The 15132-nt window shown below is 57.6% G+C and overlaps 1 protein-coding gene across 3 annotated transcripts; it reads left to right on the top strand.

Annotated features, from left to right (window-relative positions):
* The first annotated feature begins 1844 nt into the window (after positions 1-1844).
* On the top strand, positions 1845-14812 carry SPRY3 (sprouty RTK signaling antagonist 3). 3 transcript variants are annotated; one of them, XM_052813626.1, is made up of 2 exons: positions 1845-1931; positions 7730-14812. In XM_052813626.1, exon 2 carries the CDS (start codon positions 7777-7779, stop codon positions 8695-8697), a length of 921 nt encoding a protein of 306 aa, XP_052669586.1. In that variant the 5' UTR covers positions 1845-1931; positions 7730-7776; the 3' UTR covers positions 8698-14812. The 3 variants fall into 3 exon arrangements, with proteins under 3 accessions (XP_052669586.1, XP_052669584.1, XP_052669585.1); XM_052813624.1 differs by lacking the exon at positions 1845-1931 and adding an exon at positions 3578-3683; XM_052813625.1 differs by lacking the exon at positions 1845-1931 and adding an exon at positions 3731-4103.
* Positions 14813-15132: the final 320 nt, after the last annotated feature.

The raw sequence follows: 15132 nt of genomic DNA on the forward strand, positions 1-15132 counted from the left end.
GGCTGAGTAAGGAGCTCAGGATCTGGCTCGCATGGCAGGTCGGGCTCAGCTCTGATTGCTACGAAGCTGCATCGCTGCAAACGGTGGGGGGGTTTACACCAAAACGGCCAAGCGATGTCTCGGGGCTGGGATCCCTGTAGGGTGTTTTCTTTCCAGGGACGAGGGAAGGTTCAAAAGGAAAATGCAAGGAAGGGGTTGCTATTTTTTTCTTTTCTTGCTTGCTTATCCCTCTTTGCTGGGCAAAGGAACTGCGTGATGGGGAAGGGAAATGATGTTTTCTTTCCCTCAGCGCTGCCGTCTGTTCAGCTTGAGCCTGGTGGGGTGGATGTACCTGGCCTCCTCCTTAGCAAAGCGTGTGTTGGGAGCCACGTGTCCCTCCACCTTAGGAGAATCGCAGTCTTTTAATAAGTTCCCCAGCGCTTGCTGTTGCTTCTGAAAAGCTAGTGGCACTGTCTGGCTTCAAGTGGCTTTTACATAATACAGACTGTCAGGCTAGATGAACATCACGGTCCCTTCTGGCCCTAAAATCTGTGAATCTAAAAATTAGAGGGCACCAGCACCTCATTGTTTCTGGCTGATTTAATCAGGAGAATCGCATGTTCTCTTTATCCTCTCCTTTTTTTTCCTCCCCCCGCCCCCCCGCATCATCTTTAACTGCAGATGAATTTGCCCTCCCCCTGTGCCCAAGCTTGTCTAATAGTATCAGAAGAGATCAGACATCTTCAGCCTTGCTCTGGGATATTCTCCTCTCCGCTGCCCGGTTCTGGACTGATCCACAGCGGTTAATTGTTTGGCTGTCTGCACAGGCAGGACCAGAGGTGGTCAGGCTTGGGGGCGGCTGGACAACGTGCCTAGAAAACAGTGCCGAGCTCTCCTGGTTGTTTTAAAATTGCAACTAAGTTCTCCAGGCTCCAAATTTAGCTCTTTTGGTTTTGTGAATATGCGTGTGTATCTAGAGAAACAGGTTTTGAGGAAGGGAAGGCAGGTGAGTGACTCCCCACCTTTTTTGAGGTGGTGGGGATGTGCAGGGGGAATGGAAAGAGCAAAGCAGGGAGGAATTGCTGGCGACCTGCGGGGATTGCCAGGGATGAGGGTTCCCCCAAGGCAGAGATCCGCAACAGGCGCTGAGGACTTGCCGAGCGGGCTCGGCTGGAGTTGGGAACACGGGGATGCGCTGCTGCCATCTCACTGCCCGTATCTGGGCGCTATCAGCTGTCCCAGGCAGGAGATGTGCTGACAGCCTCTAAAATAGGGGCAGAGAATGGGACTCTTGGGAGCTGCTTCTCTCCCCGTCCCTTTGGACAGGACCCCAAGGGCGTTCGAGGGGTTAAAAGGTGGCGGATTCAAACTGGGAGGAGGAGTGAAACCGATTCAAAAGACCAGTTAAGAGGAGCTGGGATCAGTTGCAGGTAGTGGCTGCCAAGGTGCGCGGGGCACAGCCCGAGCTGTCACAGCGCTGCGGGAGGGATGTTAAACCCTCCGTTCAGGGGCAGCCGCTCGCTCCCGCAGACCCTGCGCCGGGAGAGATTGTCAGAAATCTAACGGAGTGTCACACCTTCCTCTGACACGGCTCATATCACGGCTGTGCACCGTCAGGGGACCACATCCCCCTTCCAACAGCCAAAAACCTGCCGGAGGCTCTGTCCCAGACCCTTCCTTTGGGAGCGGCTCTAAACTTTTCTGCTTTGCAAATGCATTCGGGTTCCCAGCCCTCCTCTTCAGAGATGCTGCGGTCAATAACTCACCAGGAGGCTGCTATTCTCCCTCCGCTTCCCACCCTCCCACTTGTCTCGGTATCTCTGCATTCATGCCTTTTCGGCCCTCCCTCGGCAGCGGGTGAGGAATAAAGCAGCGCTGGCTGAGCACGACGCAGGCTGCGCTAGGGATGCTGTGAGCCAGCGGAGGGAAGCCTGAATCACCGGCACCTCAAGGTGGGAGTGATAGATTTGGGCTGGGAGAAAGGGAGGACATCACACGTGCTTTTAGGAGTCAGGTGCTCGCAGCCAGCTGGCAGTCGCTGGGAACTGGGCAACTCGGTTCCTTTCTGCGCCTTTAAAGATGGAGCTGAGAGCGATGGGGAGAAGAGGAGGGGCTCGTGGGAGCGCAGAGAGATGCAGCGTTAAGGCTCTGAGCTGTAGCCCAGGCTGAGGAATGCTGTCAGGGACTCGTTCCTCTTGGAGAAACTCCTCCTGGAGGAGCATGTCTGGTGGGATCCTATGGAGATGGAGAAACCCTTAGCCTAGAAATGCCTAAAAATGAGCCTGGAAAGGCTCAGCTGGGTACCACGCAGGGAGAGTAGAGCCACTGGCCCGTGCTGGGGAGGACTCCAGTGCTTCTGCTGGCATCAGCTGGGAGGGAGCCACTGAGGTCAGTGGGATCAGCCTGCTTTATACCCATCTGTTAGAGCAAAAAGCGGCAGAGCTGGTTCTGTCACCCTTATTCAGGCTCCTTCTCTTCCCGTTCCAACCCCCCCCCCCCCCACACACACACACTCTCACACCCCCAGACCCTGCGCTGCCCATCGGCAGCGAACACGGACAACACGTGGCCGAGCCTCGGGCAGCTACCCGTCCCGGGGGAGCGGGTTCCCGTGCTGCTAGGGACTTGGCTGGGATGGTTGAGGGCTTGATGGCTTCAGCTTCACTTCTTGGAGACAGGTTCTCAGCCGTCCCTGAGCTGGTAACATTGCTTTGCTCATCCAGTGAATGCTACCAGAAAGGATGGGTGACCAACCTGGAAGCGTTGAGAGGAATAAAGTGAGGGTGGGAGCTCCGGTGGGGTCAGTAGCCAATGTCCAGTGTCATCAAGGAGAGGCCTTCTGTCTTTGGGGCTGTCAAACCAGGTCCAATTTATTTATAAATGGGGCCGAGGGGTATCGCAAGGATCCTTGGTGCCCCTGAGCAGTGGTGGCTGCAGCACAAGGAGGGAGTGCGCAGCGAGTCAGGGACGTGTCTGGGACGGAAGGTCCAGGTCCTGTTTGGACCCTGAGTCCGAGGTTTTTGTTTCTGGGAGAACGGGATGTGTGTGGGCTCGTTCTGTGGATCTCGGTAGGGAAAAGCCCCTTTTCCAGCCTCTCTGCCCTGAGCTTCTATTACAGGAGCTAATTCGGGTATTAGTTTAGACTTTGTGGTAGTATCGGGGGCGGACGGCATCTGGGCTCTCGCGGATGCCTCCCGAGATGCCCGGGAAGCGGTGAGACAGGCGCGTGAGAGGGGAGAAGGTGGCTGCGCCCACTTCGCCGCCGTTTACAGACCCAGCGATTCACCCGAGGTGACGGGGCCCGAAAGCCGACGCGGGCCCTTTGCGGCCAAACCCGCTCCGCTCCCCACGCGACCCGCCCGGGGTGTCGGACCGAACCGAGCCCGTCCTGCGTGCCACCGCCGGGATGGGATGCTACCCGCCACGCCGAAGGCAGCGCGGACCCTACGACCGGGTCCGGCCGCCACGGATGTCCCCGGGGAGGGGGAACGACGGGCTGGGGGGCGGCGGGGCCGCAGGGTGGGCTGTCCCGGTGGGTGCAGGGAGGGAAGCGGAGCCCGAGGCCGACGGAAACGTTTAAATAGTGCCTGCTGCATCCCGCAGCCCTCGGCTCCGTTGCAGTCATTATCTGGGGAGCGGATGCGCGGGGCTCTATGGGGACTGCTAATGGGCCGATTCAATTTCAGCTGGATGACGCCACTTAGGTAAGCATTAAGAGCTCCAGCTCCGGGAAGGCGAGCGGCAGAGAGAGGGAGAGAGAGAGAGAGATGCTAACGGGCAGCAATAAATCCCTCCCTCCCTCCCATCCTCCACGCTGCCCCCATTCACAAGGAGCGCCGGGGACGAGCCTGCATTCACAACCGGGAGCCGGGCAGCCCTCCCGCCGCCGCCTCCCTCGCTCTCCCCGCCGGCGGCCCGGCCCGGCCCCGCTCCCCTTCCCCGCGGCGGGGAGCACGGCCCGGTTGCGGGGCCGGCCGGGCGGCAGCTGCCCCGCGTCCATGCCCGGGGCCGGTCGCCTTTAGGCAGCTCCGCCGCGGAGGTCGAGCCCCCGGTGTCCCGGGGCTGGCCCCGGCCGGGCTCGGCGCGCCGCGGGCGGATGGAGCGGCGGCGGGCACGGCGGGGGGGTGAGTCCGTGGCGGGACGGGGAGGGGACGCGCGTGGGGCGTTTGCCGAGGGGAAGGCGGTGGTCGGGGGTGGGGGGGGGGGGTGCGTGGACGTGGGAGGGCTGGCGGCGTGCGGTGAAGCTGGGGGTGCCGGGCACGCGTGGGGGTGTGCGCGGCGGGGCTGGGTGTGGGTCGGCGTCACGCGTGGGTTGTGTGCACGGCGGGGCTGGGCAGTCCCGAACGGGGACGGTCCTGGGAAGGCGGGGGGGGGGGGGGGGGGGCTGTGCGCACGGTGGGGGGCTGCGGGCCGGATCCGGGTCCGAGCCACGCGTGGGGTGTGTTGCGCGGAGGGCTGGGGGAAGCCGGTGCACGGGGGTTGCAGCCCGGAGCCGGGCCACGCGTGGGCTGCCCGCGGGATCAGCCTCCCGCCACCGCCCCGCTCCACCCGGGACAGGGTGAGGGGGTCCCTCCGGAGGGGAAAAAAAGCCCTTTTCTCCCACCTGGGCGCCCCGTGCAGCTCGTCCCCGGCTTGCAGCCACCTCCAGCCTGTAAATCATTTGCTTTTACGATGCCTCCTCTGGCCCATTATCACACGAACTTTATATGTTTGGGGCTGCTGGCGGCCATAAAGCTTGCCCGGTTTCCGGGGCTGGCATGCCTGCCTCGCAGGCAGGGTGTGAGGAGGAGGAGGAGGAGGAGGCTGGGGACACGCTGCCCCGGTCCCCCCCAGACAGGCAGGTAGGCAGGGAGGGGCGCGGCAGTGCCTCGGGGATGGTGGGACCAGTCGGGGCCGGGATATGGACTGGTTGCAGCCCCGGGATCGGGCTGGAGCAGGGAGGGAGGGCTGGGAGCAAGTTGGGGGGGGGGGGGGGCGGGAGGAGCAGGGTCCCAGCTCCGGTCATTCAGTCCCTCTTCCCTCCATTCCGCTGGACTGGAGGACCCACAGATCCTCTGGCTCATGTCCCCTTGGGTCCCAGAGGGACCTTTGCCTCCCCCCGGCAGGCAAGTCTGGGTCCATGTCTAACCCCTACACCTGGGGATCGTAGGTCCAGGAGCATTCAGGCCCCAGTTCAGTGCTGGGGGTCCTCCCAGGACCTGTTTTGCCCGGGATGCTGTGTCCAAGCCCTGGATCCAGATCCTAAGCATCCGTGTTGCAACGCACTGCATGGCCCGATTGCCGGCTCCTCTCTCTGCCTGCTCCTCGCAGTGTCCCCTGTGCATCTCCTCCTGCCTAAGCATGGCTGACGGGTCTCCTCGTGTCTCCTGAGCTCCAGATCTTGCATAGAGGCTTGGGTGTAGCCGTACTGGGTCTGCCCTTTGGGTGCTCTTTATCTCCCAGTTCCACTGCCTCCATCGCAGTGGGACCTTCTGCTGCCTCGGTCTCTCCCTTTGGGTCACACCTTGCTTCAAGCCCCCCACAGGAACCTCACGGGAGTCTTGCTGGCTGATTCCTCATGCCCAAGTCCTGCCAAATCCCAGCGCACAGGTTAGAAGGGATGGACACCCAGATGGGAGCAGCTCCTCCCCGGGTGTAAATCAGCATTGTCCTCTGACCGATCCCACCCCGAGATGGGATCTGGGTCATGAGGGACGTGGGAACTCTCTGAGGCTGCTCTCTGCTCCCCTCTGCGTGGTCCTGGCTGCAGGCTGAGATGTGTCATATCTCTTCAGGGGTCCAGGGAGCTTCAGGTCACCAGCCTGTGCTTTAGTAAGACCTTCCCAGGTGAGGAGCTCAGTGGCAGCAGGTGACAGCTCACAAGAGGGTATTTTGCCTCTGTGGCCCATTCTCATCCTGGTAGCATGCTCACAAAATGTTCCCTGGGTCAGCCGTGCCCTCCTAATTCACCTTGATATTTCTGTTAAACAAATCGGTGTACAAATCAATCGTGGGTGTCCTGGGAGAGCGACTCATTCACTGTCTGCGTCTCCCTGGATGGGGTGAGCATCTCGCTTGAGATCGCGTGGAGGGGACGGCAGGTGGGCTCCATGCGCAGGAAAAACCCAAATCTAAGCAGATCAGTTGCCTTTTCTTTCCGGGGGGAGGGGGATGGGAGAGACCAGATCTTGCTTGAACAGTCAAAGTAAGTTGCCTTTGCTTTTCCCTGCTCTTCAAGGTCAGCCTAGCTAATGAAAATCAATCTTCCCTCTGCCTCTCTCTGCTGCATGAGCAGATTCTACCTGTGGCCCCTCACCTACTTGAAAGCCTCTGCCGCCGCCGGCCGCCTGGCCTGCTGACCATGTGCAATGCCGGTGGGGAGCTTCCTACTGAAACAGAGTCTTCCTGCGGGCCCGGGCACCGTGACAGTATCTGTGTCACTGAGGGATCACTTATTTGATCTGCCAGAGGAGAATGGCTTTGTCCCGGGGAAGTTGGCTGTGCACGGAAAGCACGTACTTGATACTGAAATCTGGGCTGGAAGCGCTGGGGGAAAGCTCTTCGCTGGGGTCTGGCATGCAACGAATGGCTTCCATCCTCTGTGCGCTCCTGGGCAGCTCTGTTTTGCAGGGAGCAGATCGGGAGGTTTCTCTCTCCCTTCCTCCTCAGGGCCAAGACCCGGCTCCATCGCAGACCCCCTCCTGCCTGCCCCCTCTCCTCGCCCAGCCCCGTGGAGGTTTTATCCAGACACCAGCGGCAAGGTCTGGCAGCCCCAGGTTTTGGTGATGGGGCTGATGCCATCAGGTCAAACCTGCCGGGGCCGGGGGGGGGGGGGGTAAGTTGTGGGATGGGGGGGTCCTCCCTGCCCCAGCCCACAGCCCTCGGGTGGTCCTGACCCTCACTCTGGATAAAGCAGGCGCCGCTGCCAGTGCTGCAGCCTCGGGAAGTGCCGGTTCCTGAAAACAACAGCAAACAGCATGGCAACCTCAGTGCAAGGAGCAAGACGGGGCTTGCCTGCTGCGAAGTCAGCTTTCCCTGCTTCACCCTGTGTTTGTGCCGGGGTTAAAGAGAAACCTGCCCTTCTCAGCGTTCGTGACGGGCGTAAATTGGTTCCTGGGCTGTCGCTGGGTTGCGCATGGGAAAAAGGGATGCTGCGGTGGGAACCCCCAGGACTCGGGGAGTCTGTGGGCTTGGCCTGTCCCTGGACAAGTGTGTGCCTCATTAGTTGCAATTTGTCCCTGCTGCTGCCTGAAATGAAATGTGTTCAGACCCCCTCTGTCCCTGTGCCCCTGGTGTGTACAGGGTACAGCACTGGGAGGCTGCTTGGGGTGTGCTGGGAAGCCCCAAAACAGCGTCTCCTGTTCCAGAGGAGATGCCGTTCCCAGTTCTGTCACTGGCTCTGGATAAGTCACAGCTTCAAGTTTCCCCTCCTCTAGAGAGGACAGGCACTTTACCCTGGGGAAGGAGAGGGAGGACAGACAGGGTCCGTCAGTGCTGGCAAGGGGTGGGAAATCCTCTGGAAGGACATGAAAAGCTCAAAAGCGTGGGGGGATGCCGTCCCCACCTGTTTCAAGGGACAGCTCTTACGACCCTTGCCTTTTGGACATGTCCAGCCTAAGTCTCCCCAGGCGCAGAAGTACTTTGAGTCCGATTGTTGGAAATAACTGCATTAGGAGTTCTCCAGCCAGTCTTTGCTTCCCGGTTTGTGTGGATGGATCCATTATAAAATGTAACACAAATGTTTTCTCTGTCTTCCTGCCCCATCCTTCAGGATTTTTAGATGTGCCCTGATGCCGCAGGGTCTCCTGGCTCCTGGAAATGCAGCTCTCTTCCAGTGTGGCTGAACTCAGTTGTGACGAGACGATGGACCCACCCGCTGAGGACTTCCAGCAGGTCCTGTCCATTGACCAAATCCGCTCCATCCGTGCCAGCAACAACTACGTGGAGAGACCGGCTGTCTGCTTCCAGCAAGCCCGGTCCAACCCATCCCTGTCCCAGCCACCACACAAGCAAGAGTGGTCCCAGGACCGCCTGGTGTCTTCCACCTTCCAGGACCTGCACCGCAGCCACAGCCAACAGCACCAGATGCCACCTTTGCAGCAACACATGAGCCATTCCAGCACGGCCAGCTCCGTCTCCCAAAGCACCACCGCCTCCGACCAGCGACTCCTGAGCAGCCTCACGCCCTCCCACTCCGGGCATTCCCTCATCCGGACGCAGCCCCGGGCCGGCGAGCTGAAACCGGAGGAATCGCCGCTGAAGGGGGTGGCGGAGAAGCCCACCCTCCACACCGGCCACCTCTACATCTGCGAGGAGTGCGGGCGATGCAAATGCGCCCGCTGCACGGCCGCCCGCAGCCTGCCCTCCTGCTGGCTCTGCAACCAGCGCTGCCTCTGCTCCCCCGAGAGCCTCCTCGACTACGGGACTTGCCTCTGCTGCGTCAAGGGTCTCTTCTACCACTGCTCCACCGACGACGAGGACACCTGCGCCGACGACCCCTGCTCCTGCGGGCCGGGGTCCTGCTGTGCCCGCTGGGCTGCCATGAGCTTCCTCTCTCTCCTCATGCCCTGCCTCTGCTGCTACTTTCCTACCCTGGGGTGCCTCAAACTTTGCCAGCGGGGTTATGACGGCCTGAAACGACCCGGCTGCCGCTGCCAGAGCCACACCAATACGGTCTGCAGAAAGATCTCCTCCTCCAGCGGCACGCCTTTCCCCAAGACGCTGGATAAGCCGGTATGACCCTCGCGGGGAGGAGAAGCAGGCTTTATTCCTCTTCCTTCCTCCTCCTCCTCCTCGTCTCCCCTCCATCCCCCTCCTCCTTCGGCTCCCTCTGCTCTGCAGCGCTCCCCCCTACCCACCATCACCTCCCAGGAATGAGACGGGTGAACTGGGGGGTCCCCCAGCCTCTGGAAACACGAAGGCGGCTGGGTGGCCGTGGGAGCTGGCACCTGGCTGGTGGGAAACGGTGGTTTTGCACACACGGGTGAGGGACTAGGAGAGGCAGAGAGAGCTGCAGGTGCCCTCCCTGGCCGTGCCCCATGGGGAAGGGTGACCCGGGGAGTCCTCGGGACTCTGCTCTCAGAGGGTTTTAGGAGCTGCCGCTGCCCCACGGTATCTTCCTTCCTGATGGGGGGGAAGAGGCAGGTCAAAGCATCCCCTGTGCAAGTCCTCCAGGAGCCAGACCTCCTTCTCTCTCTCTCTCTCTTTCTCTCCAGCACTTTTTGTGGGTGGCCTCCCTCCTCTCAGCCGCTTTCCCCAAGGGGCTGGGGTGCCATGGGGTCCCACCGGTGGCAGTGGCTTCCCTCTGGGCTTGGAAGCCGCTGGGAGAAGCAAGCGAGCTTCAAAAAGAGGTGGCATCATATTTTTCTGTCTCGAAGAGGAAGGGAAGGTGTGGGAAGCTTTAGAAACCTTCTGGCAGGGGAAGGAGCTATCGGAGGCAGCCCAGCCCACTTGCTTCTGCCCGACTGCAGCGAGGGAAAGGTCCCCTCTGGGATTTGGCTGAGAACAAGAAACTGGTTTGAAATTGCCATTCATTTCCCAAAGCCTTGAAGAGCTGCCTCCAGAGCGCAAACCCTGGCGAGATGGGAGCTGCTGCCCAGCTCCATCCCACCACCGAGCAGATGCCACAGGCACTGGCTCCGTCCTTGAGCCCTGAGAGCCCCGATCTGGTACCTTCCACCAGCACTGAATTCACTTTAAAAAAAAATACCCCAAACCCAACTGTCAATAGCTGCCACTCGCACTGCTCTCCCTGTCAATTAGCACCAGTCCTGGGAGACTTCCCAGCGGGGACTTCTTCAACTCCTGCTTTGGGCTGGAGGGAAACAGAAGCAGAAGGAGGTGTCAAAAGTCGGGAGCCCGACCTTCCCTCCCTGCAGAAGTTGCCTTTGAGTCCTCACCTCGCTTTTCTTGGCCCACCGGTGTGTCACACCAACACCAGCGGTAGGCAAATCCTGCTGGCACTGCTGAGGGTATTCTGCAACGGCAGCTGCCTGCGGCAAACTGGAGATGGGTCTGAACCAAGCCCTGGGGCTGGGCCATCTGCAGACCAGAAGGAAACCTGAATTGGGGTCAGTGCTTCACGGCTTACTTGCTGTGATGGTAATAAACCCAACCCATCGCTGCAGTTGAGGGGAGCTCCTCCTGGTCCTGGACTCAGCCCCATCTCCGCTTGCAAATGCACGGCACCAGCTCCCAGTTGTGACCCCGCGGATGTCGGCCGATCGGTTGGGGGAGTTTGGAGCCAGGATGATGTCCCAGTGCTCGGCTCTGCCTGCCCTGTCCCTCCTCCGAGGTGTGTGACTGCAGAGGGAAGCGAGTGGTTCCCCTGGAGAAATATATGCAACACGTCCCTTGGCTTCCTCCAAGACCCTGCTGTCCAGGGCTCATCCGTCGCCTTCCCTCAGCCACCTCTTTACGTAGAGTTCTGTGGATCTATTTTTGTATATATAAATATAACGTTAGGATGGCTAGGTCTATTACTAATAATATTCATGATACTGCTGTGAATGGTGCCAGATGCAAGGTTTGGCTTCCTGGTACACTTGCACATGCTGGAAGATGATTTCCCAGTCTGTTTATTGCTAATCCTAGACCTTTAGTTCCTAGGTAGTCGGGAGAGAGGGGAAGGGACGTTTACAGATTGTCTTGGGGGGGGTCTGCTTTGCAGAAAGAGGGTAGGATTTAGTGCTGGCTGTGGGGTGAGGCAGGAGGTAGACTCTGATGATGGGATTCCTCTTTCCGTACATTTGCTATCTAAAAATCACGGCTGATCCAAGCTCCCTCTGTTGCAGAGAAAAACAGTTCCAGAGAGTGATTCATCCTGCTTGAAAACATTATTCATTAAATTATGTTCTGGCGGTGCCTGTCTCCCTTGACTCAAATGGGACCCAAACATTGAATTCCTGGTTCCCTGTGGAAGGGGAGATGAATCCCATCCCTGGTGTGAAGTTTGTGCCTGGGGCATGTTACGGACATGACCAAAATCTTCACCCTGATTTCAGCCTAGAGCCTGAGGGGGGATGTTGAAAGATGCTTCCTCTGGCCAAAGGTGGAGAGCCCACTTCCATAAGCTGTGGGGAATTCAGGATGATGCTCTGGGTTACAGTGAGGATCTCCTGGCATTAAGAAGGGAGAAGGCCACATCTGTGCAGTTTGCACATCCTCTGAGGCCAGTCCTGGACTCTGAAATCGTTTGGGTTTTAAGGCAGTGACCTTCTCAGAGCATGCCCTGGAGCTGTGTGTGTTCCCATCAGTCCACGTCTCTGTGGCAGCAGTTATAAAATATATTGCAAACATATTTATCCATATGCCAATAATTGTTTGGCTCCCTACTTCCAAGCGATGTTTGGGGAAGAGACTTCCCCCAGGAGGCACCCTTCTTTTTGAACGCTCGGTTCACTTTTCTATTGGTGCTGATTAAACCTCTTTTTCCCCCCAAATGTAAAACTTTTTTAGGGAAAAAAGGTCCCTTTTTTCACTGAGGATTTGAGGAACCGTCTCACTTGAATGAGAATGTGAAATAGTTCATTGAAACTTTTTAAAGAAAACTAATGAACAGAATTTTCCAACTTGCTCTACTTTGATTTTTTTTCCTCCTCCTTTCTAAATGGATCCTACTTGCAAATTTAGTTACCACCTCTGTATCTTTGCAATTCATTGCTTCCTCTCCTGATGGTGGAATGACTCAACATGTGAAGCTTCATCATTTTCACGGCCTCCGAAGTCATGCAAGCACGGGGTGACCTCCCCCAGGTGCTGGAGCTGTAGGATGAGAAGATGGCTGTCCATGTATCAGCTCCCCAGAGCCAGTTTTGCTTGGCACTAGCACGGCGAGGCGGAGCCCTGCACTACTATTGCAGCATATTTACCTTCAGTAAATTGGTAGGAGGCCAGGACGCCTGCCAGTCGCCTTCTACCTAATGGGCTTTTTCTGGGTCAGCGCGGAAGTCCCATTTCTACCAGGGAATCAAGCCATAGCCTGGGTGCAAGGCTGAGGAGTCCAGCCAGGTCTCTTGAATGCCTCATCTCCAAGAAATGACAAACCTGCGAGATCTATTTTATGAAATACGGCACACGTAGAAGGGAATTGGAGAGGAGGAGAGCCCCAGGCGGGCACTGAGGGCTGTCAGGCTGGTGCAGGGCTTTGGTTTGACTGTGTTGAGGGCAAAATGCAAAGCCGCATCCAGGCCTTGCAGTTGCATGGACTAGAGAAGTTTAGAGCTGTTGGCCCCTACCCTGCTCGTAGGGGCTGGTGGCTTCACGTGGGGTTACTGCTTCCCACTCCATCTGAGGGGGCCTCAGCGAGCTCCCATTCCTTGCTCTCAGCAGAAAGGACAGGTCAGGATCTGCCAAAAGCTCTCCAAGGAGGCCAGCTCTGCTTCACTGAACTCATCTGGTGTCAGGAAGGCTGTGGGTAGTCTCTGATCGTGTTTTTTTCCTGAGCTTTTCCTAACATCTTCAGACCAGATCCATCCTGCTCCCTCCCCATCTCTGGCTGCCAGACAGTTTGGTTTCCCTGCAGAGAGGACTCCAATTTTGGTTGGGGTTGTGAGCCCCTTTCCTGCCCCACCCTGTAATGAGTCAGATAACATCTGCTCCAGATGTTCGTTTGCAGCTGCTTGTCCTGGCAGTTTGGGTTTCTCTCTGTCCTGACGTGTCTTTTTTGGTTTTCTTTTGGGAGAGTCGCATGTTGAGTCCTCTGTTTTCCCTGCGCCCCTGTGATTTGACGAGGATGGGTCTGCTTTGCGAGGGAACGTTTCTCTGTGTTGTGTGTCTCTACCGGTGGTGGGCTCCTTTGCCAGTAAATGTGCAGGGCTGTAGGGCAGATTTAGACAGGGAAAGAGAGGCTCAGGTGCCAAAGGAGCAGGAGGACAGAGCTACTGAGCAGGACCCGAGCTCCCCCTGCTCTGCCCCCAGTGCAGGAGCCTCCTCTTCCCACCCGGACCTCCAAAGCTCCATCCACGCAAAAGCTCCTGCTGGTGCTTGCTTTCCCCAAGACTTCCCTTGGTCCTGCACTCCCCCCTTCCTTACTGGCAAACGTGTGATCAGTCCCAGCACTGGTGAGGAGGGGTCACTGGGGACCAAGGTGGAGTCTCCCTCCCATCCCAGCTCCCCATCCCTCCTGGTGGAAGGGCAGAAGTGGTCCTCGGGCTGCTGTCCACCCATCCCTGAGAAACTTCAGTGCCAGCCAAGTCCCTCAAAGAATAAGGGGGAAGCTCTTTGTGACTCTACTCTCAAGATTCCCATAAAATCCCACTGAGTTCGCTCTTCCCCACCCCCATGTGTGAACCCAAAGACTGGCGGGCAAGTGTCATTGACCAAAAGATGCCAAAGCACAGAGTAACAGTTTATGAACGGCTGCTTTAGTGCAATAAAGAGGGATGAGCGGAGGGGTGAGAGGAGCTGCTGCAAGGTTTGCACAACTGGACGGCACAGGGAAGGAGCACACCGTGCCCCAAACTTGCTGTTTCCAGCACCCGCTTTGTTAGTTTGCTCTCTGTCTCTGGCCCTTGGGTGTTTCGAGGCTGGAGAAAACTGGGAGGTCTTCAGATATTGGAAGGTCTATCTTTTTGTGATCACCATGTGAGGAAAGTAGATAAGGGATGTACCCCCACCCCAAAGCCCATTCTTGGTCTTCAGCAGGATCCAGTTCAGGCTTGTCTCCTTGAAGGAGCCCGCGGAGCCCAGACCTGCGGGATGCTTGCAGCAGCTGGAGGCTGCTGGTCGGCATCTGATCCATGTGGGCCAAACCAGAGCTGTGATCTCTTTGGGCTCAGTCTGCTTCGGGGCATTTCTCAGTGAGCATCGGGATCTCTTGCAAACTCTTTCTCCCAGAGTGCAGGTTGGGAGCTTGCGCGGGTGAGATCCGTTGTCCTGCTTGGGGTGATGTTGCAGAAGAATCCCCTGAGGGCATAAGCCAGGGAGGCTGAACGGTCCCCTTGCAGGAGGACTGCAGGCAGGAGGGACGTCGGATGGATGGGAAGAGATCACACGCCTCCGCGGGGCAGAGGGAATGTGCGAGTGCCGGCCGAGGGGAAGCAGTGCGAGGTCTCTCGCTGGGTCTCTCTCCTGCTGCACCTTCCTGCAGCACCCCAAAGGGCTTTGGCATGAGCAGGACCAAACCCATGCTGGTGAGCTGGCCTGGGCACTGGGAGAGGAGGTTTCTCACACCCTCTGTCCCAACGGCAGCATCAGCCCAGAGGTGTGTGGTCATCCTGGAGCTGGCACGGCCGGTCCCCGCCTGGCCCGTGCTGCTGCTCTGTCCCAGCGGAGCCCCTTTCCCCCTTCCTTCCCCTCCCTTTCCCCTCTGCCTGTCCTTTCCCAGCGGTTCCCTCAGGCCTTTGCGATGCTCTGCGGACGGGCAGCGGCCGTGCAGCCTCCTGCCTCCCCGGGTGTCCTCAGCACAAAGTTCTCCTTAGAAGACGGATCACCCTTGGCTTCAAAGGAGAGTCTTGTACCAAGAACCGAAGCCTCTAATTCTCTGTTTAATTGGTACAAAGGCATTCTGTACAGTGTATAAAGAGATCACTCCCCCGGCTGTCTTTATTTGGGTTCCTTTCTATAAGGTATAATATATGTTTATAACCTGATGGCTGTTTTTTGACAATACTCTTGTACCTTTAAAGGGAAAAAAATAAAAAAAACCAAAGTATTTATTTGAAAAGTTTATTTTAAAGATAAGAAAAAAAAATAACCTATTTATTTTAATGCACCCTCTTCTGTTTGGTTTTCTTCTCTTGCAAAGCTAATAACTGTTACTGAACCACTGCTGAGATGAAAGAAGTAATTCTATGGGTGGCTTCACAAGCCCACTTAGAGCAACTATTCAATAAAAATATATATTAATTTTGAACGTGGTCTCATTCTTGTCTTCATGATGGCTGGGGCATGACTCAGACTCCTGCTTCGGCAGGGCTCTTACTGGCTGCGGGGTGCTGGGCGGCTGGGCTGGCACTGGCATGGACTGAATGTTGGGGGGATCATTTTTAACTCCATTAGATCTCCCCTGGGAGCCCTCTCCTGATGCTTAAAGAAAACCTCAGAAATCTCCAGTGTGTGCTTCCCTGCCGCCACTGTCCCAGATCCTTGAGGAAGGGTAGGCTCCTGTAGCAAGAGCAAATAGGGGGGTACTGAGGTAAGAAATCCCTGAGATTTGGAGGATTTCAGTGACTC

The sequence above is a fragment of the Harpia harpyja genome, chromosome 18 (genome assembly GCF_026419915.1).
Source record: "Harpia harpyja isolate bHarHar1 chromosome 18, bHarHar1 primary haplotype, whole genome shotgun sequence".
NCBI classification, from domain to species: domain Eukaryota; kingdom Metazoa; phylum Chordata; class Aves; order Accipitriformes; family Accipitridae; genus Harpia; species Harpia harpyja.

Coding starts and splice junctions, on each gene's coding strand:
- SPRY3 (XM_052813626.1), top strand. CDS start 7,777: ATGCAGCTCTCTTCCAGTGTGGCTGAACTCAGTTGTGACGAGACGATG.